Genomic DNA, 22,968 nt, shown 5'->3' with positions numbered 1-22,968 from the left:
AACACAGAGACTAACTTGCCAAAATCACACTGCAAATCAGTGGTCACATTAAGAATAGAATCCAGATCTTCCAAACTCCTGTCCTTTGCTGAGTTCACACAGTGTTCCCCTGGGCTTCTTCTAAGATATTTTTGTTAGCCATCAGTGTTTATCAGTAGCAATTAATGTTAGACTATAAAAAGACCTTTTAAACACAAAGCAAATAAACTTACCACTTCTCAAAAATCTACTTCCTCTGTAACATTTACAGAACAACCAAAAAGTTGGCTCAGAGACTCTTGAATGTACCTGCTGTACCACACATATTCAAGGTTTACTCAAGCCAACAACAGCCTGTTAGGTAGCTGTATACAGCATACCAGCTTCTGCAGCAAACAGCACGCAGGAACGCAATGGTCAACATCATAAATGATCAACCTCAAATGACACTAGGACCCAGATACAGCTGAGCAGCCTGGAAATGTACAGTCAAAGCTTGAATGACTACTGAGCCTTTGCATCTCATAAGTAATGTATACATAGTGAATCTTCTTTTTAATCATACAGCTTTTGATCATTTTCCTCTCATTCTGGCTTCAAGCCTACAACTTATGCATTTAGCTGATCTAGCATTTAATTGAATAATACTATTTATGAAGCATACTGTTAGGGAAGTATATAGCAAAACCAGACCTTTCTGTGAAAAGGACATTTCCTTACCAGCATTTCACATACAATGCCATGATACTTCAGTCCAGAGTTAAAACCTCTGGCTGGTTCCATAATACAAGTAAATTAAAAAAAAAAAAAAATCAAAAACAAACACCAGTCTTAAAAGATTAGCTATTAGCTCATCTCGTTTGTAACATTTTAGATAAATATTAAAATGCCTTAAGATATTTAGCAGAACTAAACTTCAAATTTAACTTAGTAAAGTAAGTTGCAAAAATCCACTTAACTTGGGGTGAGGAGTAGGATTTCTACATAAATATATGTAAAGAATCTTTTATTTATATATCTTGCATAGAAGCATTGAATGGTTTGCATGGGAAGGGACATTTAAAGTTCACCTAGTCCCCCTGCATTACGCAGGGACATTTTCAACTAGATCAGGTTGCTCAGAGCCCCTTCCAACCTGACCTTGAATGTTTCCAGGGATGGGGAAATACATACCTTGTCTCATTTATTTACATACTTTATTTACCTTATTATCGTTATCCTCTTTACATATATGAAAGAGGCCTTAAAGTGCCATGGAGATTATGGACAGGCAGTTGCCAATCTGCTTCTTTTATATGCTAATAACAGAGATTTTCCATTTCAATGTATAATGAAAAGCAGTTAACTTTAGATCAAATGTCTGCTAATTTTTTCTCTGAAACAAAAATAAAGGAGTCCAGGAAGTAATCTGGGCATTTATTCTATAGATTAAACAACACAAGATAGGCAAAAGGCTGCCCACAAAATTATCTTGGCAGCCCCTGTGAAAGGAAGGGAAAAACAGCTCTCACAATTGATTCCTTAATCAATGTTACATGTATATGGAATATTTCTCTAAACAGCCAAGAAAAGTATGAACAGAGAGTCTTCTGATAAAATTGGAAAGAAACACATAGGATAGCAATAAAAGCAAAAGCAGAGACATACAGCATGCTGGAGACACGAACCGTTTTGTGGAAATTAAAATCTGTAAGAACAGCTGTGAGTAATCAGCTCTGCTCACGTCAATAAATGGCATTTTCATGGATAGGAAAAAACTGTGGACAGCAGAAGAAGAGCATAAAGTTAAAAAAACCCTGAACCTCTTTTCGAAAGGAATGTATCAAGTATAACAATTATGCATCATGCTTCTGCGGAAGGCATGCAGGCAAAAAATCTGTGTCAAAGGCCTTGGGTTTTGACTTCCTAGTAATTGTCTTCCCATGTTATTTTCTCTCAGTACTTTTATTCACCTGCCTGGTGTTCAAAAAAAATCCTAATATGCCTAAGAAATGATATAATGAAATGATACACAACTCATACCTATGCAGAATTTTTTAAATAAATACTGAATGCAAGATGCAGACAAAGTTAACTTTGGGGCAAAGTCTGTACAGGCATACCAGACAGTTAGTACACAGCATGATATAAATACAGATGGAAGAGAAATCTGTAGTTAAGTTTGCCTAACACTTCCTATTATAAGGTTCTAGTTTGAAATGCTTATAAACTTTGCCAATGTTTAATTGCTCAGTCTAAATTCTTTTGGGGTATCTGTTTTTTTTAAAACCTTCAGTAAAAATGGAGCTGACACCTTCTAAAATGTGACTAAACAAAAATATTCTGGTTTGCTGAAGTTGACAAATTCTTATGACTCTTATGTTGAAAAACTCAACCTAGAATGATGGCCTCGGGATTTTTGCCATCCAGTAGAATCTACAGCTGAATTACAGATCAAGGCTCCCAAGATAACACATAAGGAGATTCTGAGTGCATCTATACCATCAGTTTGAATCATCACCTGTTTTGCTCCAAAGCCCTCTTCATTAGCATTCACTCTGTCTGCGCATGCTTGATTATTCCTTTGAAGCAAAATAACAAGGCTTCCTCTCAGACAAAACCTAGAAGCCATTCAGTAGCTAGATAAAGCTAGATAGCTCTAGGAAATGGTTTGAGTACAAAGTCTCCCTCCACTTGGTCCAATCCTCCAACATCATCCTTGCAAGCCTTTTACCTAGCATGCCCCTGTAACATGCCTCTCTGGTAACATGTCATAGCAGCAGATAAAAGAAGCAGATAAAAAAACCAATGCTTGCATCATACTGCTTATCTTGGACAAACAAAAAAAGGGTATTCATTACTAAAGAATTGTTTAAAATTGTTCAGATGTCTCCTGTGCAAAGATAGACTTCAAGGTGGCAGAGCAAGTCAGTGTGGCAGAGGATTCCAGACTATCACAGCTCTTGAAGAAAGGGGAACCCTGACTGCAGGAAACACCCTGACCACCGAAAGAGACGTGGTAGGGCAGCTCGATGCTGAGGGATTGCAGTAGAGTCCCAGGCAACGATAACTAAAACCAAACTTTATCCATCTTAAGGTACACAGTAAGAACTGGCATGATCACTGGGTGAGCACAGCAGAGGAGTGGTATTTGTGCTGCGTATGTACAAGGCTGAGGAAAGGCCTGCAGAAGACTATGAGGTCGCTCTGAACACCGCACAGTATAGATGCAGGCAGGCAGCCCTCGGGTGAGCATGTCAAAAGCTGTGTTGATGGAAGCTACTCCTTACGTTCTGACCAGGAAGCAGGGATTGCTCCTGAAGCAGATCAGAAATCCAGTGGATGCATCATCTGAGAAGGTGGCCACTTCCTAGCATACTCGGAAGCAGATCCTCACGCATCTACAAACTTATGGTACTTGCAGGGTTAAGTCCTGAGTATGCCTTCCGAGTATGTCTTTCAACTCTTCCCACACTGAGATAAAAATACATAGCTATATTAGCTATGACAAATCCTAAAAAAGGCAGAAAAAAGTATGAAGTGTTGAAAGAGAAAATCTTGTATGGCATCAACAGGAGGTACAGTTAATTGGATCTCTTCATTCGTTCTATAAATACCAACTTAAGTAAGATAAAAATGAAAATGTAGGAGACTTAGCTGCAGTCACCTTTTTGTTACTAGTCTCACTCATCTGATACAAAATTAATCTTCCCTTTGGTATCATGTGGGAAGAAGGAATGGTAGTATGTGAATAGGAACATTGCACTTAATGCAGCAAAAACTGTAATCAACAAAGACTGCTAAAAATTGCACCAAAACACACCGTAATAACACTCAAATTGGATACAAAAGAGAGGTGAACAATCAAAAATAAACTTGTCCCTTATACCCTCTGAATACTGGGCACATCCAATACATTTTAAACAGATTATAATATTATATTTTAAAGTCTCTCTCATTGTAAATACGAAAAGTAAGCCCACAAAAAACAGTGGAAACATAAAAACAGACATCCTAATTTCACATATGTTACCAGCAGAGTTGCACCTCTTTGAGTTTATTTTCCTGGAAAGATTCAACTATATGACATGCAGGAAAATCTTGCTTTTTTGATCTTTTTATTTGTTTCACTGAGGCAGAAGAACATCAAGTGATTTGCACAAAATGTTTTAATGTTATTATTTTTGTAATTCCCATCTCTATGGAATTTGGGTACCAGCACACAAGTGCATTTTGATAGGAACTGGCATTCCAGATAAAACAAATGGCTCATCTGGCTTAATAGCCTGTCTTTTACTTTGACCATCATTTGAATTCCTACGTGTAGGTCATTTTAATACTTAATAAGCACTGTGCAAACTCTGGCCACAAACATGTAAAATGTTTTAGCTATCATTAGATGTTATTAGATATTTTTGTTATATATTATTTGTCCAGAACATTATTGAATATCAGTAATGATGCCTGTTATGGTTTAACTCCAGTAGGCAGCTAAGAACCACACAGCTGCTCACTCACCCCCAGTGGGATAGTGGAGAGAACTGAAAAGGTAAAACTGTGAAATTTCATAGGTTCAGATAATGACAGTTTAATAATAATTTTTAAAAAAAAAAAACCATCAAACAATGCCCAGCCAGTCCCCAAGCAATGGCAGCCCTCACCACCCTCGCCACCCCTCTATCCAGTTTTATTGCTGAGCATGACATCACGTGGTATGGAATACCCCTTTGGTCCATTGGGGTCAGCTGTCCCAGATATCTCCCATCTCAGCTTCTTGTGCACCCCCAACCTACTTGCTGACGGGTTAGCGTGAGGAGCAGAAAATGCCTTGAGGTTGTGTAAACACTGCTCAACAATAACTAAGACATCCTTGTTATTAACATTGTTTTCATCACAAATCCAAAACATAGGTAGCCCCATACAAGCTACTATGAGGAAATGTAACTCTATCCCAGTCAAAACCAGTACAACGCCTCAGTAACATTGTGTGAGTTCTCCATGCTCATCATTTCTGTTTTTCATGCTCATTTTGAAATTAAGCTGGCCCAAACCGAAATCCAGAATCAATGTGCTAATGAATATGGACAGTAGCTACTGACAACATCTAATACTGGGCCAGTTACCAGTCATATGTGAAAACATTTCCAACTGGTCCAGGGGCTCCATTTAAGCTCTGGCTTGAGCACCCAAACCTGACCTGCTTTGTCAGAGTTATATCTGTATCCAGCCCAGTCTCCTTCCAGCATGACTTCCTGACTGAGCTTCCTAAATGGTCCTCAGGCATACATGGGAGGTAGTCTTGTCTCTAGCTCTGGTCTCCTGGATGAACCTTACACCTATGTTATAAGTAGTCCTCTCTTTGGGCTTGTCTCCTGTAAGCCTGGACTTGCATTATGGATAGTCTTGTCTCTATTCTGGTCTTCGGCCCTGTCTCCTGTTGTTCCTGATTGGACTTCTTGGACGGACCCCTGACTTGTTATCCTGCCTTGTCTCAGACTCGTGACTATCACCATGCTGACCCCACTGGGATGGCACCCTGCCCAGAAAGGCCCTGCCTTTGCTGCAGCCACTCTCCACTCCCAGTTCTTTCTCTCTTATGGAGCAGCTCCACTCTTGCTGCTCCCCAATAGAAGACTCATAAGTAAGCTGACATCTGGCTTTGCCGATAAGCCTGTAGGAGCTTACTGAAAAGGGGACGTAACATGAGCTTTCAGTACTTACCTGAAGGAAGGAGAGTCCTGAATTTTTAACAGAAGTGAAAACTCCTAGCAAACATTTTCTATAATGCTATAATTGCCTAAATAACTGATGTTATTCGCTAAATTAAAAATAAAATCTTATCAATTTTTTAAACTTAAGAGGCAAGAAAGAATGAAAAGGTTGAAGAACAGACAAAACTGAAACATCTGTATTTCAATGCAATGCTTTCACATAGTCACTGAAAATTCTTAAAGCTGAGATTTAGATACTACAGCTAGAAGGTATCCAATACTGACACTACTACATGTATGTATGATTGTGGTTCTGAACGCGTACCTCTGGGTCTGTGTTAAGTGATGCCAATAATCACCATTTGTAACTTTGTGGTCACACACAGGGCTGAAATATCATGTTGTTTACATGCACGTAAGTTCTAAAATTTGACATGTTACTCATCACTTCAAAAGAGTCTGAATTAAATACAGTTTTGAATAAAATTTTTTGTAACCTTTACAACACAGCAGATCATGACAGCAGGGTGTCCAGCACGCAGGGATATTAAAAGAACTGAGGAAAATTAAAGCCTTACAATTTAGCTTGAGAACAGCCCAAGAATTCTTTAATGTAATTCAGGATAGGCAGAATAAATCCATGGTAGCGGAGAAGGTCTCTGAAAGATGTTTAAGGTTTTTTGTGAAGTTGAATATACTGGCTTTGCAGCTTTTGATGCTAGGTTGCATAGAAGCAGAGTCTATTGCAGGGGCTGATGAAGCAGTTTATTCCCTCAGTTTCTTCAGACATAATCCGGCAGTTTCACTAATCCTGACAGGAAAGTTACCTTAACTAGTAGTTTGGCATGCACAAGCATGGGAAAAATTCTTAAATCTCAACCCATCTATTCCAGTCTCTTTACTGCCAGTGGTGCTTCAGTTTTCAGTTCTCTCTTTACATCTGACACAAGAGTGCCAGAAAACAGAAGAGATCTGCTTCAGTCAATAAAAAGTGTTTTGAGAAACAGCCTGCCAATGTTTGACAATTATGTATGATGATGACAGTTCACTGGCTTCTCAAACCTTGTCCACAAGCACAGTTGCACAGCTTCACTTGAGCCAAGTTAACAGCTTGCTAGCAAAAGGTCTCATTGTCTTCCCTGCTCAGTTAGCTTTCTGCTATTTTCACAAGTTAAACAAGCATATCACCTAATTAAACTAGAGAGAGTGCATGGAAAGCAGTAAAATCATACAGCTGGGGATGGAAGACGTTATCCCTATCACAGTGATTGTGATCTATTCAATAAATTCAGGCCAGGGTGTGACTGCTCAACCACTGTTTAAAGGGATTTAAAAAAAAGAGAAAAAAAAGAATATTCAATACAGCTGGAAAGGACTAACTGTAAATATTCCCTTTTCAGTGGCACAGTGGACATGTGGCCCAGTTTCAAGCTATTAAATATTATCCAGGCGTTTTACACAAGACTTGAAATTATTTGGTGATCCAACTTTTGCAAGTTTAGACAATTTAATCAATACAGTAAAAACCCGCAAATTGGTAGCTATGCTACATGCATTAGTTTTTGCTATTTTAATTACAGAGATAGCCTAATCAGCCTGAATCTGTTCTGGTTTTTGAAATCATCTAGTTTGCATGAGACATGTTCATATGTTAATGCAAATATTAATATAGTCCTATTCACGCTCATATTACATCACCTTATTTACATAATCCTACTCTGTAGCAGTATAATTAGGCTCTCAGTGACATACCACTGTAGCAAAAATAAGATTTCGTCTTAGCACCGCATGAAGATGGAAGTCAGTTGTCTTATTCTCATATTTTGTGAAGACACTAGAGTATACAGATGGAACTATTTTTCTTGCAAATCACCTCCACCCACTGATTATTTCATATAATACAGCAGGCCTTGAGAAACACAATTGCTTTCTGTTACTGGTGAATAAGACTCCCCAGCAAGTGAGGTGAGGGGGAGTCAAGTTTTCGCAAGAGTTTCTACATCTGTGGTCACAAAGAAAACCTCCTAAATGTTAACTGAGTCAGTGCCATCTTTTGAATGTGTATTCGGTCTGACATATTGATTCAATGTTTCCCAACCAACAGCAAAATAAGGACAGACAATTTTCACTGCTGCTATTCAGATGTACTTGGGTAACGATGCTGACAGAGTTTTTCCATTATTTGGAAAAACTACGAGCACTAGCAAGCACAAAGGAGGCCAAGAGCCAATGAGAAACTCATTAAGCTGCTTAAACTGATCTAAATCTAGGCTGTTGAGGTCACATCCCGCCCCCGCCACATATTTCCACCCCCTTCCTTCAGCCAATGCTAGTGTTTACAGAAGCAGGTGGTGGTGCGCCAGTTCAAGGGAAAAAAAAAACCCCACCAAACAACACATCACTTTGGGTGGAGAGTTTTCAACCTGATCAATTCTGTGAACTGGTTTATGGAGCTGCACAGTATCAGCACCAGTGCAGAGGAGGGAGATAGGAGCATAACGGCTGGGAATTAAAAGTAGTTTAAGTTTCTATGAAACCGAAACGTACCAAAGAACTGGAAGCCCTCATTTAGCCTCAGCTGTACAAACCCCTTCATACACAGATCAAACTCCAGACTACAGATGGAAGTGACTTCTTTGCCTTACTGTCTCTTATATTGTTCAAAATCTGTATTTTTCTGTTGGTCAGAAGTCTCGTTTATTAGTAGTAACTCATTCATGACTGGCTCAGAAGCACGATGGTGATAACTGTACTTTGTTTCTAAATCCTCAAACCAGAGAAGATTAGGGAAAGGATAAGAGACAGACATAATTTGTTTTCTAGCACTTAAGAAGCAGGAAAGCAAGAGGACTAAAGCAAGAGGAAGCAGCTCTCCATAGTCAGTAGTCTTCTTTGCAGTGCCTGGAAAAGGGAAAGTTTCTGTCATTTCACCACAGCAAAAGCAAAGTGTTCAAATATAATGGATGTAAGCTGATGTTAGATACCATCACATGAGACACAAGTGGTTATTAGAAATCCCAGTTCCTAAAAATGAGAGCACAGCTGCCTGCTCATGCTGGTTTTGATAAACTTGGATAAGGAAGTAAGATCAGTTTCACTTTTATGCTCGTATTTTTCAGGCTGGAATTTTTTCTGTCCTTTAGTAGCACAGCACAATTATGACTTGAAAAGAATGTCCAACTTAAATTTTAAATGCTTTATGTCTTGGCATTATTATAATTATTAGTATCCCCGTGCTTTTTCCTCAGCTAACAGCAATTTGGGGCTTAATCTGGCCATGTTTGTAAATTTTCCAGGAGAAGTATATGCACCTTACTCCTTTTCCCCCTCGAGAGGATTGTTCCGATTTTTGCATTCTGGCTTTGAAAGATTAAAAAGCGATTTGTTTGGGAAAAAAAATAACCTCTGCTATAGGTGGGCATTGTGAAAAAAAGCGCACCTGCACCCAGGCTTTTAAAAATAAACAAGGAATAAAGATACTGCTATAAAACCAGGCTGCAACTACGCAAAGCTCACCTTTTCCTTATCCATATACTGCAAGCATATATTGAAGTCCTCAAACTGATGATGGCCACACCGGATTTGTACGAGAGGGCCAGCATGCTTCAGCTATGCCCTTGCACGGGTTTATTTTTTTTCTTCCTTAAAACACTTGCCGCTCTCCAGCGACCGTCTCCCGGACCCCGCCCGGCGGTCCAACCTTTCCCTGCATCCCCAGCGGCGGAGCCCGTCCCCTTCACTCGGGAGCGGGCTCCGGGAGGCAGCTCAGGCTCGGGGGACTGCAGGGGCGGCCGCTTCCTACGGGGCGCCACCCGGCTGAGGGAGATGCCGCCGGAGGCCCGGCGCGCTGTAGGGATCTCCACGCGCCCCGCCGCTTGCCCTCAGCGAGGCGGCGGGCTCGGGCTGCGGGGGCGGAACAGCTCAGCCCGCCAGGCCCACCTCGAGGCGTGGCTGGCGCCGCGGGGCCCGCCCCACAGCCCGGGCGGAGCGGGAGGAGCCCCGAGCCGAGCCGGGCCGAGCCGAGCCGGGCCGGGCCGGGCCGGGCCGCGCCGGGCCGGGCCCCACCGACGGCCGCCGCCGCTTGGCAGCGTCGGAGGCGGGAACCCGCCGCGCGCCCCGCCTACGAGGTGACGCTGCGAGAACTGCGGTTCACGTGACACGGGCGGCCAATGGGGCGGCAGCGGTTGCATGACGTCGTGGTGGGGGGAGGGCTGAGGCCGTTGCCGCGGACGGGAGAGCGGCAGTTGGGGGCGGGCGCAGCGCCGAGCGGGGCCGCCGGGGGTTGCGCCTCCGCGGCGCGGCCATGCCGAATAAAAACAAGAAGGAGAAAGTGAGTCGGTGGGGTTGGGTGCGGGGGGGTCGGGCCCCGCGGGGAGGCAGTGGGGTGCGGGCCCTGCGGGGAGGAGGGGCTTGGGGTAGAGCGCGGGGGGCGGCAGCGGCGAGCGGAGCACGGGGGTGGCGGAGCGCTCCCCGCCGCTGGTGAGAGCTGGGCGAGAGGCAGTTCCCTCCCCTTGTTGCTGCGTGCCGGCCCCCCGCCTTCCCCCGGGAGCGGGGCGCTGGGGAAGGGGCAGCTCCCGGTGTGGCCTAGTCCGGGGGTGCCGTGGGGGCGGGGGGCGGTCCTGGTATCGTCTCGCCGAGCCTCGGGGGCCGCCCTGCCGAAGCGGCGACGCGGAGCCCGCGGCGGGCGGGCACGGAGTTGGGGGCAGCCGGTGGGGGGAGGCCGCGGTTTCGGGGTGCGGGGGTGTGCTGGTGGGAGGGGATGGGGCGCGTTGCCTCAGCCGTGCCTGGCGGGAGGGTGAGGGGTGTGTGGGGGGGTGTCTTACTCTGGGGGCGGCTCGGGGGGCGTGTTTTTTATGGCGGCAGGGCTGGGGGGTGCTAGCCCCCGCAGCTGCCTGCCCTGTCCCCGTCCCGGGACGGTCCACCGTTGCGTGGCAGCGGCTGCCTTGGGATTTGTGCCTGGGGGATCGCCACAGGCGCTGGGGGAGCGCTCGTCGCCACCCCAAACCTTTTCACCCCCTTTTCCCCGCAGCGGGGGAGGATTCCGCTCTGGCCCCGCTTTGCGTCAGTTTTTCCCGGCGCTGCCGGGAGCGGTTTACCTGGCAGCCGCGCGGGGGGCTTGCACAAGTGGCAGTCGCAGAAAACTTCTGAATTCAACAGCAAGTTACCTGGGGTGGCTTTGTGTTGTGTGACAGGCCGTTAGCCCTGTGACTGGAAGTCAGGAACGGTGAGGTATACGGTCTGCCTCGTCCGGACCTTTTTTTTTTTATTTTTTTTAGCAACTTCTTGTCTTGTCAACATCGTTTTAAAAAATGAGATGTAGGGAGGTTGGGTGTTGTGGTCTGTGAGGGATTGTTTGTTTTAACTTTTCCTCAATATCCTTGCTACCTTTGATACTAAAACACTGAGACTTTTCTGAGAATATCGAATTGTAACATGCAATGAGTGAAGGCTACAATAACTGGGAGGGAGAAATTTGAGTTGCGTGCCTGAGTCTAATACTAGATCTTTTAGCCCTTAGAACAGAAAAAATAATGAAGTGTAGAATAGGTGCTGCACTGATCCTAGTTTCAGACCTAAAACAAATGTAAATATTCCTGAAGCTAAAAACCAGAGACAGTAAGGGTGAGTTCTTAGACATGGTTCAGATCACTTGCACTCTTTGTCCGCTGCCAGCTTACCTACATGAAAACTTATCTTTATGTGCTTTATGGGTGAATTTTGATGCATAAATAAAATTCTAGAAACTTTCTGCAGATAAAAACAGTTTAAAACAGTGTTGTAGAGACTGTTAGTTCGGTATTAAGATCTTCCAATAAAACAGTATCGGTTTTTTGTATCATCAAATTTAATATTCTTAGCGTCTGAAAACCCCTAATTTCTTGACATGAAAAATCTATCTAGATGTCCTTTTCAAAATAACTGAGACTGCGAACTTTTTTTTTAAGGAACCTGCAAAATCAGTCAAGAGTGGGAAAAGTGGCAAAGATGGGCAAGATAACCAAGAGCATGAGGTAAATATTACTAAAATATGCAGCCTTTTCCAGGCAAATCTGTCATCACATCTGAAGAGTGATTTTAAGTGTTTCTAGGTTGTTAAAATTTTGACATGACAGGTGGCTTTGCGGGAAAGTGGTTGTGGAACTACTGCCCTGCTATTTGACAAAAAGTGGTTTTAAGACTGAAGAGAAAATGCTTGCTACAGCCTTAAATACTCATCTGTTTCCTTTTTGGTTATAAGGCATACATTGATCTTATTTTCTAGTCTTGTTGTGAGGGATTTTGGGGCTTGTCTTTTAGTTGCTCATTGCAGTTTTCGTCATTCTTTGTAATTGCCAGAGCTCTCCTCTCTCAAACTGTTGATGCTGGTATGTCAGTTAAGCGTTGGTAGCCTGTTATACTGTCAGGAGACCTTAGGCTTAATCAAAGGCCGCCAGTTGTTTTGCTGGCTGATTTCTTTTTACAGGTATACAATGGAGTGTTCCATTTTTGAGTGATTAATCTGTTGTTGATGCTGGTTTTTGTTTTTTCCTTTTACATTACTCTCTGTTTTGCCCACCAGCAAGGTGCACTGACTTGAAAGGAGTTGATTAAACCATTAATCACTCCACTTCCCACATTAATTCAGAAACTCAATTAATAATTTGCTTCATTTGGGAAACCACTGTTTAGGTGGATTGTAAAATTTCCTTTAAAGTTTTCATACCAGTCTGAGTGTAAAATGCTGCACTGAAAAGCTTAGTATTTCAGTCTTGGTAATGAAAGATAATGTTTGAGAACAAAATAGTCACCCAGCTTTACCATTTTCCTTCCCTGAAATGACTGTTGGGGGCAGGTGGGTGGGAATATTTAGCGTAGTCTTTCTGATGCACTTCAGTGAGTTCTCATTTATTTGTTTTGCAGAAAGATGTACACTCTCTCAGAAATTAGTAAGTTTATTAAACTACCTGTAGAAGTATTTTGGCAAATTCAGATAAGAGTGCGATTTGAGTTTTGGTGGAGGGAACCTAGCTACTAGGAAAGCTCATAGAAAGAAAGAAATGTATCAGTGTAGGTGTTTATAATGGTGTAAATAGATGTACTTTATTGTGATACATCCTGTCTTTACAGTAATCGCTGTGATGCTAAACAGAGTATTACTACTCGGCTATAATTTTATTTCCTGTGCAATTGCAAGGCTTGTCACTATCAGCATCTTTGCTGTACGTTTATTGACTGCTTATTTTCTCAGGCTTCTGAATGACTAGTTGCTGAGGCCAGAACTGATTTTCTTATTCCTCCTCAGTACTTCAGGATAGAGTGTAAAGCCCCTGTAGTTAATTAGTGGAGAGCTTAAATCTTAACTGAAAATGTGTATGCAGTTTTGTTATCTCTTTCTGTGTTTGCTGAGCTAGCCTTTTTTTTGAACTTAAAATGTGAGCGATGAATCTCAGTAGGAGAACATGTTGTAGTGTTTGTGCATTTCTCTTTTTCGATTGTCCTTCCAGGTAGAATTTCCAATGAAAAGTACAGTTTACTTATCAGTGATACTTAAATCATATGTGAGTAGGGACAGAATGGGGAAGGGATTGGAAATGTGACTAGTACATATATGCCTGCCATTCCCAGTGGGCATTATTTAGTCTCCATACAATTTTGAGCACCTCGGTGCTTGACTCATTAACTTAATTAATTGAGTAATTGCACACAAATAGTAGTGTAGGCTTGCATTTTAGTGTGGCTGGCTGTAATCATGATGTATGTTAGCTGGTGCTTATGTGAGCAGAAAGGCTATTTCTTAAATAGTGAAGATCAGTAAGTGTAGAATAATTCTGGAACACACTGTTAATATGTTTTTAGGATATTTTTTTCCTTTGAAGGTTTTCCTCATCTTTCCTTGTACATGTATGTTAACATGGCTTTTTTAAAAAAATCTTCTACACTATGAGTAGATTTGGAAATATGCTGGTTCTTTTCTTTTTTTTTCCTCTCAAAATGCATGTAATGCATATGCATTTAATGCAAATGGCAGCTTGTAAAGACTAGAAGGTGTCTGCTATTCAAAGAACAGGGACAACACAAGCAGCATCATCCCACAAATACTTTATTTATAGACACTTTTATAGCACTTAACTAAATTCATGATACCTTGGACTTCTATAGATAAAGTACAACAGATCTTAATATTTACAAAAATGAACAAGTGTTTTCCTGTCTTGTAGTCAGGGAAATGAGATTTCAGTTAAGTGAAGCTGTACAGCAAGTTTGAAAAGGGATTGAATGATTTTCAGTATGCAGAGTCAGGACGCCTGTGCTGAAAGGGGGTGAAAATGACTTAAGCTGATGCCTGTCTCTGTTTGAAAATTGCAGGAGTAGCCTATAAGCATGTACAGAATTACTAAATAGTATCTGCAGTACACAGATGACCTAGTGAAGTAAATGTATCATAATTCAAATATCAAAGAATCCCATTGTAGTTGTGTTTGAAAGCAAGCTCCATTGTGCCTGTTTTCCTGTCTCCAGCATTCCCACCAAGCAGATGTTTAAGGGGAAGAATACAAGATGATAATTGTTACCTGTGCCTTGGTTACTTGATACTATACCAAAAGAACTGTGCAATGTATGAAGCAACAAGGACCTCTTATTTGCTGCATGGTCAGTAGCTGATACTCAAGAAGAGGGATTCAGAAACAGTAGATGTATGGTCTTCCATCCTGGTATGCTTTTTTTTTTTTTAAACCAGTGTGTAGCTTAGAAGGTTGCTTTGCTGAAGTGTTGTCTAAAATTGTTTTTGTATTATTAATTATTTGACTTTTTTATACTGTAATGTTTAGATTTTTTTCCCCAAGCCCTGCTTAATCTCTAGGTGAGAGGACTTCAATTACTTTCATTGTCCTCTGTTTCAATGTTCTGATAGAGGTACCAGAAGTGCACATATGTATGAGGTGAAGACACCTTGTCATTCTGAACCCTAATGCAATTATTCCAGTTTCCAGTTGCATGTATTTTTTGCTTCCTAAACAACTAAGAGCTAATATGATTAATATTAGATAGTTCCCATCTAACTTTAGTTTGTAACCTGTTAGTAAGCATTAACGCATTGGACTAAATAGTTGCCAGAACAGTTGAATCTATTCCTTTAAGTATAACCTCCTACTTAACTAATTAGTCCAGGATTCTAGTGTCTTCAGTTTGTGAACGAAGGCTTATCTATTGTGTGTTGTCCTTCCTCTGTGTAGGAGTAGTATCTTTACTCTGGTAAAATACTTGGGGGTGGTGGGGGTCGATGATTACTGGTGCCCAAAACCTTTACACATAACAAAATAAGATGTCCAGGTGTGGGGATTGCCTATGCCAACACTTGGAAACTTGGGGACATACTCCCTGTGACCTGGCTTTGGTAATTTTGCAGAAGTTACTTGCCTCCTCACAGATAAGCTTTGTTATAGGGTTCTGTTTTGTCACAGAGGTCTGGAGGTCTCGTTTGGAATTAAGGCAGTAGTAACACGGTCAGTCTAATTTCTTTAGAAAGAGGTAGCTTGGTAACAGTTAATGATTGATGAGAAACATTACCTTTATCTCTAGCAAAAACCTAACACTTCTAAAAATTAAAGTACAGTATTTTAACAGTAGTTTTCAAGTCAGTCACAGGGAAGGAAGTTAAAATTCTAACCCTATATACTCTCATTTCTGTATGTTTTCCCTGTGGGGAAGGTATGTGCTAAAACTTCTACTTTTCACCGGTCTCTGAAATGGTCTAGGAGCCCTTGGACAATTAATTCACTGTTGTGGTTCACCTGGGGGTTGGAAGGGTCAGAAGTAGCTGCCTTCATGCGACGGAGTAGTTGTTGGTGACTGGAAGTGATAGCATCCTCTAGGTCTAGCTGGACTGGTTTAAGAAGGCATGAAACTTCTAAATCTAAATTCTATTCATTTTGAATCTAGATGCTGAGTAGTCTGTAGACGGGAAAGAATACTTCTGTTATTTAAGAAAGTAATGGCTTCGTGAGTTTCAACAAATAAGAACAGAAATCATAACTCTTTCTTCAAGTTGTTCTGCCATGCAGAATAGCAAATGAAAGACTAATGTGGGTTGACGAGTGTGTGTGTTTTTGTCTGTTATCTCACTGTTTCCATGTGATGCCCTGGTTGATTCTTTCTACTTTAAAGGTGTGGGCTTTTTAATGCAGACAAATAAAAATGTAACAAAATGCAAACTGCATTAGCCAGTTTTCTTGCTGTGCAAGAAACTGCTTGATTTATTGGTAGCATGTGTTGCTAAGTTGGACTAGAATCACTGTTGAAACCAATTTTTTTAAAAATCTTAAGATTTGTTAAGCCCTGACCCATGCTTCTGTCCTGCAGCCATCGCTTTTCAGTAGGTTTATTAAACACTGGTAAGAGCTTCCAGTGCAGCAATTTTGTCAGGCTTTGTTTGCTTTTAACTTCTGTAATTTCCTATTTCCAGTTTTTATTGACATCTTGCCTTTTTGTTTTAGGGAATTGGAATTTCCTTCTGCATCCAAAGCAAATATACCTTAACACTGAATAGGGAAAGAGGTTACCTTAACACTGCTTTTCTTCCCTGCTTTGTGAAGCCTTTTTTATTTCAAAGTTGATTTCTTAAGCTGTTCAGCATAGTGTTGATATTTTTTTGGGCATGGTAATGAAGTTACAGAAATCTCTTTAATAGATTCTTTTAAATGCTTCAGCAAAAGTAGGGATTTTCATCTCTGTGGAAGAACCTTGAGAGTTGGCTATCCAGTTTTCTGTGATCACCTTTCCAGTATTAGTTAGCACATTAGGCTCAGTATTCTCATTACTACTTCGATTCCTGGTTACATATGCACGTATGACCAACATGCTCCTCAAAAATCATAAATTAAATTGGTAGTATAAGTGATGTTGATGGATTTGTGTGGGTTTCCTTTAAGAGATCATATGTAGAAGTATCCTAATGTTAAAACTAGGCATAGACAAAATAGAGTATTTTTTGTGTTAACAGGCTCCTGTAATCAGTAGCAAGTTATTTAGAAAGTTGACTCCATATTTTCTATGTACTGTTACTTATTTTTCTCATGTTCCCTTTTTGCGTCTTTTTTAAAATCACAATGCTGTTTAAGGTGCTATACCAAGTTATTGGTAACTCTGCAAAACAAATGTACCTGATCTGGTTTTGAAGGTGGTGTGTGGAGGCTGTTACACAGTGTCTAGCTTGTGACTAGATTTTTCAGCTTCACCATATTTAAAGTTATACTCAAAAGGCTTAGCACAGGTAAGTATTACTTGGACAACTCCTTAGGGACTATAGCAGAGGAGGGGAGAACACCTTTCCAAAAGTTCCAGGGTTGTTTTCCCCAGCTTGTTCACATGCATTAGGATTAGAACTGCCCCTAAATTATTTCTGGAAAAACCTTCTTGCTACAGAACATTCTTACAGTCAGCTGAGATTATCCTGTTTTAATTGTTTAGCATGCTAATTTGTACCTGCATGTGATTCAGTGTATATGTGTTTATTGTCACTTGTATAAAGCAGCTGCCATTTAAGCTCTTCTTTTCCGTTATTATTGTTTGACAGGCAATCTCTTTCACTCGGTGGCACAGCATTTTTTAATGCATTGAGTTCAGCATCTTTGAGGTTATAAGATTCTTTTGTGTTTGTTGTTCTTCATAGAAGCAGATGTCTTTTACAAAGTTATGTTTTAGCATAGCTCAGATTTCTCTCTTAATTGACACCTCAAGTTAGGTATTAATTTATTTATAAAACAGTGTTTTAAGGGTTTTGGTAGTACTCCCTACCATACTGTCAGTTTGTTGCCAGTTATATAGCCATCGAGATCAGGAATGGCTGATATCCTGCAATAAAGCATCCCCAAACTCCCAAGTTTTCAGTGGGCCAGACCAATAAGCCATGTTTGTCTGGTGTATACGGTGCAAAACAAACCTAGCTGTACCCCAGCTGTTTCTTCAGTATGTGTTCAGTAATATGTTCCAGCTAGACTGACAGCTGGAGTAGCCAGTCTTTTTCATGAGTCACCCCCATGCATTAGATAAAATTGGTTTGGAAATAGGTGGGTTTTCATTTGGAAGAAGAGATACTAGTGTTATGAAAGAGGTTTGAAATCTTGAACTACTAGTCCTCTCAAGTTTGAATTGCAGAAGGGCTATAAATGGATAGTGCTGGACCTTGTGTTTTCTGAGGCTTTCTAGGCTACTAGTTTGGGATTTTACTGTAAGTATTAGCAAAGCAGGACTTTAAACCAAAACTATATATAAAATCAGTATGGATTTTCTCTTGTATCAGCTGTGTAAATAGTCTGTGGGCTTTGGTTTTGGGTTTTTTGTTTGTCATTAAACCGGTGTACCAACTTTTCTAAAAAATATAATTGAAAAACTAATTTTTGTTCATGGCTTCCAATTTTCATTTTCTTTCCTAGAAAGATTTTTTAATGGGTTGACAGAACCACCAGAAAATGCTTAAGTGTAGCAAGTGAATATACCCTTAGTACTAAGTAAGGTGCTCTTTGCTGACTAGAAAGATGTACTGTGTGTTACTCGTAAAGCAGCTATGCAGAGTTGCTTTTTTTGCTTTTAACTTCTGTAACTTATTTCCAATTTTTGACATCTTGCCTGTCTTTGTTTTTGGGGAATTAGAATTTCTTTCTGCATCTGAAGCAAATATACCTTAATACGGAATAGTGAAAGATGTTACTTTAACAGTGCTTGTTATGTAATTTTAATATTATGCCTTTAAAGCTAATAGAATTGCTTAAAGAAGTCTACCAAACACTGCTATATACAAGTATTTTGCTACCTAAAAGGAGATGCTTCTGAAAACAGGATCCTGTGCCCTCCTAGCTCTTACAGGAGGCTGACAACTACTGGTATAACACGTGTGAGGACTTTGGTTTGTCAGTTTTTTTCGGTACTTGCTATCATCTGCTTCTAATCATGCTTTTAAATTCTGAATCCTTTTAGAATGGAAATGCAGCAATGAAAGCAAAGGCTGTTCTAATCCAAAGGAGCAAAGTGGCCCACAAAAATTGGTGTCAGCAGATGGGAAAGGATGTCTTCAGTTTACATCCTTTGTTTCAAATTGTTTCTCTTAAGTGTTTTGGGGTTTTTTTGTAAGAGTTATGCCTACAGCTCCTTAAACTTTGAGAGGACTCAGGTGTTCATTAATGTGTGTGTAATACAGAATTATTAATATAGTTATCCCATAGAGAATACAAACAGAAAAACTAGGTAGCTGTTGAATCCCACCCATATGTTTGCAGACTTTACAAACATTAAATCTTGGGGGCAGGGTTCCCCTCAATTTCATTTGAAGCTAGAATAAATTTGTAGTTCTACAGGTGGGTTGGTAGGCTTTGCTTTTTTTTTTCCTGGATTCCCTGCACCTCAACAGGCTTTGGGGTACAACTTTAAAAAATAAAATAAAAAAAAAGGAAAAAATCTTGCCCTGTTCTTGAATATACTTCTTAAAAGACGGCTACCAAGTGTTACCATTTGCTACACCTTTATAGTGCCTATAATTTAACATGGTTCCTCATCACTGCTCAGTTTAGCAGTCTAAAGTATTGAAAAGTAAACTTTCTAGTGGCATGTAAAATAAAAGCATAATAAGAGCCAAAGATGAAATGATTTGGTATAGCACTAAAGAAGTGGTCAAGGTTGTTATATGACTGAAATGCCTCGGAACCTTGTCATGGTCTGTAACTGTCTCATATAGCATCTAATACAAATACCAAATTGGTGGGCAGGGGATGAAGCAAAAAAAGTTCAATATGAGTATGTGAAGTGAGAAACTATTAGGAGTGGATCAGGGAGCACAAGAATACAAACATCATTGGTAGAGCTACATGTACAGTAGCCTTAGCTTCTCGTAGCTTTATATAATTAAAATATACAGTAGAGTGGGGCTTAAAGCAAATGAGTTTGTATGTGTTTTCCTTCAAATGTGGGAACCTTATATATATGGGTGTGTGTGTATATATAGGGTGTGTAGAAGATTGAGAAGTAAAAAGATGCACAAAAGTAGTTTTTGTTGTTTTTTTTTTTAAAGTAAAAGGGTGGTTCAGGTTGATCAGAGAGAAATTGCAAAGGAAAATAAAGAACTGAAGTAATTTAAGCCAGGCCATCATTTATTCAGATTCTCTGTCTCTGTATTTATATAAATGTCTTGAAATAATACTTAGAACATTACCTCATTTTAGTCATACTTCATTAGCTAACTGATGGTTGCAGGTAACAAAACAAAGTACCAGGTGCTTACTGATGGTGTTCCAGCAAATGCAAAACATGATGCACTTATGAAAACACTTATGGTCTGAGCCTGGGGACCCTGTCTCCTTTGCCAGTACTCTACAGCCTCAGGCTGCAGATCTGATATGTCACTGAGAGGAATCAAATGTCTATTTGTTCCTGGAGTAAACTAGTTAAAAATAAGTTTTACAAGGAGCAAATGGAAACGAAGCCTTATGCTGCTGATATTTAACTATAAATGTAAAATTACAGTGCAAGAATATCAAGGATGCAGTAAACTGAGTCGAGACATCTTTGGCAATTGTCAGGGTTGGTTTGATGTGTTGCAAGTCAAGTGTGTTGCACAAAGCTGTGATGATACAATTCTTTAGAAGATAAAATTTGAGCCCTGTGTGTAAGCAGCTAACAGGAAATACAGGCAATGCTTTGTGCTGTGAAAAATAAAAGCCAGCAAGAAAGGTGGGAGAGCTTCTAGCAAGGTGTAGATCAGTCTTCTAAAATGGTCTATGACTGTGTACCTTGCCATGGGCACCCCTCCACAGTGAAGAGGGACAGATGACCTTTGCTGCTCATAGGGAACTTTCCAGTCACTGATGCAATTCAACAAACTGTGTTTTCTCTGACAAAACACAAATGGAACTCCGTAGTCAGACATCAAGAATAGCCAGCAGTAGCATTGATGTATGTAAATGCAAAACCACAGTTGCTAAACAAGTACTGCAACACAAATCAGTGAGTGCTAATTACAGTATGCTAAAACATATAAACGTTGTCTTCACCACCCTATCAAAAAGTTAATCTTTTTATCATTATAACAACATGGATCCTCAAAGCTTTAGGATGCAGCTCTTGCTGTCTTAGCAAATAAAAACATCGTAAGTTATGCTGAGACTACCACTGGACTATCCAACTGTACCTCAACCACTGAGACAATCTAATGATAATAAACATATCTGCTAGAAAGGCAGCTGCAAAGATAATTCTACCAGACCAATCAGGGTATAACTCTGGCAAATGATTTTGCTGAGGAGAAACAATAGAAATCTAAACTGCAGTCTGTGAGAAACCAACCAAAACTTTCAGCACCATAAGCTGCATCTCCAGAGACTCCTCCATATGTTTTCTGTCCAGACAAGATTGTGGTGGTGAAACTAGTGAACAATAAAGGCACAGCAGCAAGAATCTGCAACAGAGTAAAAACCTCAGAAAGTTTGCCATCCAAAATGGTACCCAGCAAGCATGTTGCTTCCCTGCTTTTTTTAACTCAGTTGTTTATGGATCGATGCCCCTTTTTACATGTTCAGATGATTAAGAATCCATATATAGTTTACACAGAGTCTGCAGATTGAAAATACTGGCATTAAAGATCGTAGCTAGTTGTTCCATAGCAACTATGTACCGGCGATTGGTCACTACTTGCATGAGCTAGAACTACTGCAGACTGTCTGGATAGCTCTGTTGGGCCATATTTTTAATACCATAATAAGAGTTTATCCTGATGATGTCCTGTTGGAAGGCATGTTGGACTGGTGGTGTTAACAACACAGCGTTGAAATGAGCTGACAAGTATTGCTCTCCTGGTAGCATGCTCTCTTGAACGCTGCCTTTGTCCCAAGCTGCTAATCTAACACTACCAGCCCACCATCTGCAGGTATGCTGTGGATATATTTACCACATTGATGGCTACTGGGACACATGCCAGGTATGATCTGTCCCAGTTCCCACCCCCAAAACAGTAAATTAAGATCTGCAAAGGAGAGAACTGTGTGGCAGAGTTCAAGATTCCTGGAGTGTTCAGAGATTTTCATGCTACTTTGAAGTTCCTGCAGAGGGAAAAAACCTGCATGGAAGGCTCTTAACTGTTCTCCACCCATCTGGACTCCTTGATCTTTGATTTCAGTTCTCAAGAGATTAAATTAAGTTCAACTTCTCAGCCTAATTACATTGATTATGTATTAGGCCTCAACCTCTTAGCCAAATTATTTTGATTACATACTGGGCCCTCATATGGTTTTGAAAAAGAAGTTGTAAATGGCCCTTTCATGTTTTTTCGTGTTCTTTGTTTAGTTTCAGTAAGTTATTTCAGTTTCATTGTAAGTATATTTTAGATACAGTCCAGAATGCTTTCGTAGCCCGTTCTGAGGCTGCCTTGGCAAGAAATGAGCTCTTCTGAGTGCTATAGATCAGATCTGTTTAGCTTCATGAAAAATATGTCTGTGGATGCTACTTACTGTACCAAAAGGAAATGAAAGGATTAATTCTTCATTAATATAAGCATTCTTCCTCTTTTCTCAGATTCAGACTAATTATTCTCATAAAAAGTGTTCTGTGCTTTTCACTCTGTATACCTGCATTTCACAGGGAGTGTTAATCATATGTTAATTGGTACAAGTTTCACCTATCGAGATTTTGTAGTCTAGAATTTTTATCAAGGTTCTGGCTGGAGTGTGGCTTGCTGCTGCCATCCTGGGGTGGTGTACACACCGATATAAACTTGAATTCAGTGGTGATACTCAGTAGAGGGAAGAAAATAGCAGATTAGTGTGAGACTCATCTGTGTCAGGGAACACCACATGGGTGCTGCTTGGCACTGTGTTTTCTTCAGGCAGAGGATCTCTCTGCTTTGTGCTTAGGAGATGGTCTGATTTTTGTCACTAGTAAGACACCCAGGGTTTTTAAGTCTTGAATGACAGATGCATCCAGGTGCTTTTGTTGTCATCTTCAAATCCTCACCCTGCTCTGACCAGTTTATCTTATAAAGCAGTATGAAAACTTGCAGCATTGTTACAGGCTTGGCTTGGCTAGGCTCTAGATTTTGTGGAGCAAAGGCTTTGTGCGCTTTGCTCTAATTCAGTTATTAGGGAGTATGCCTTAAAAGGTGAGGTCAGACAGAGTTCTTCTGGTTGCCAGTTCTTGGTCAAGGAAGCTTGAATGCCAGTTTTTTGAGGGACTGTCAGAAAGGGAAGAACAGGGTGGACGCTCCTTCCAGATCCCAGTGTTCTCTCTGTCTTATGTCTTAGATGGCTGGCTGAAAGTAAAAGTTACGTAGGCTGATGAC

The 22,968-nt window shown here is 40.7% G+C and overlaps 1 protein-coding gene and 1 long non-coding RNA gene across 3 annotated transcripts in view; one reads left to right on the top strand and one right to left on the bottom strand.

Moving 5' to 3' along the window:
- LOC119151161 overlaps window positions 1-9,608 on the bottom strand; it is a 94,312-nt gene extending 84,704 nt beyond the window's left edge. Inside the window, exon 1 of the long non-coding RNA XR_005105324.1 lies at window positions 9,186-9,608. This is a non-coding gene — a long non-coding RNA (uncharacterized LOC119151161). The remainder of the gene's footprint in view (window positions 1-9,185) is intronic.
- Window positions 9,609-9,871: 263 nt separating this feature from the next.
- PPP2R5C (protein phosphatase 2 regulatory subunit B'gamma) overlaps window positions 9,872-22,968 on the top strand; it is an 88,925-nt gene continuing 75,828 nt past the window's right edge. Inside the window, exons 1-2 of one of the 2 annotated variants that reach the window (XM_037393448.1) lie at window positions 9,872-9,999; window positions 11,615-11,680. In XM_037393448.1, coding sequence (XP_037249345.1) covers window positions 9,973-9,999; window positions 11,615-11,680 — 93 coding nt within the window. In that variant the 5' untranslated portion in view covers window positions 9,872-9,972. Of the gene's footprint in view, window positions 10,000-11,614; window positions 11,681-22,968 lie in introns of those variants that run through there. The other variant, XM_037393451.1, reaches the window with a different exon arrangement.

Source organism: Falco rusticolus, chromosome 7, assembly GCF_015220075.1.
Source record: "Falco rusticolus isolate bFalRus1 chromosome 7, bFalRus1.pri, whole genome shotgun sequence".
Lineage (NCBI taxonomy): Eukaryota > Metazoa > Chordata > Aves > Falconiformes > Falconidae > Falco > Falco rusticolus.
Note: the sequence above shows the minus strand (reverse complement) of the source record. Positions and strands in the feature narration are given on the sequence as shown.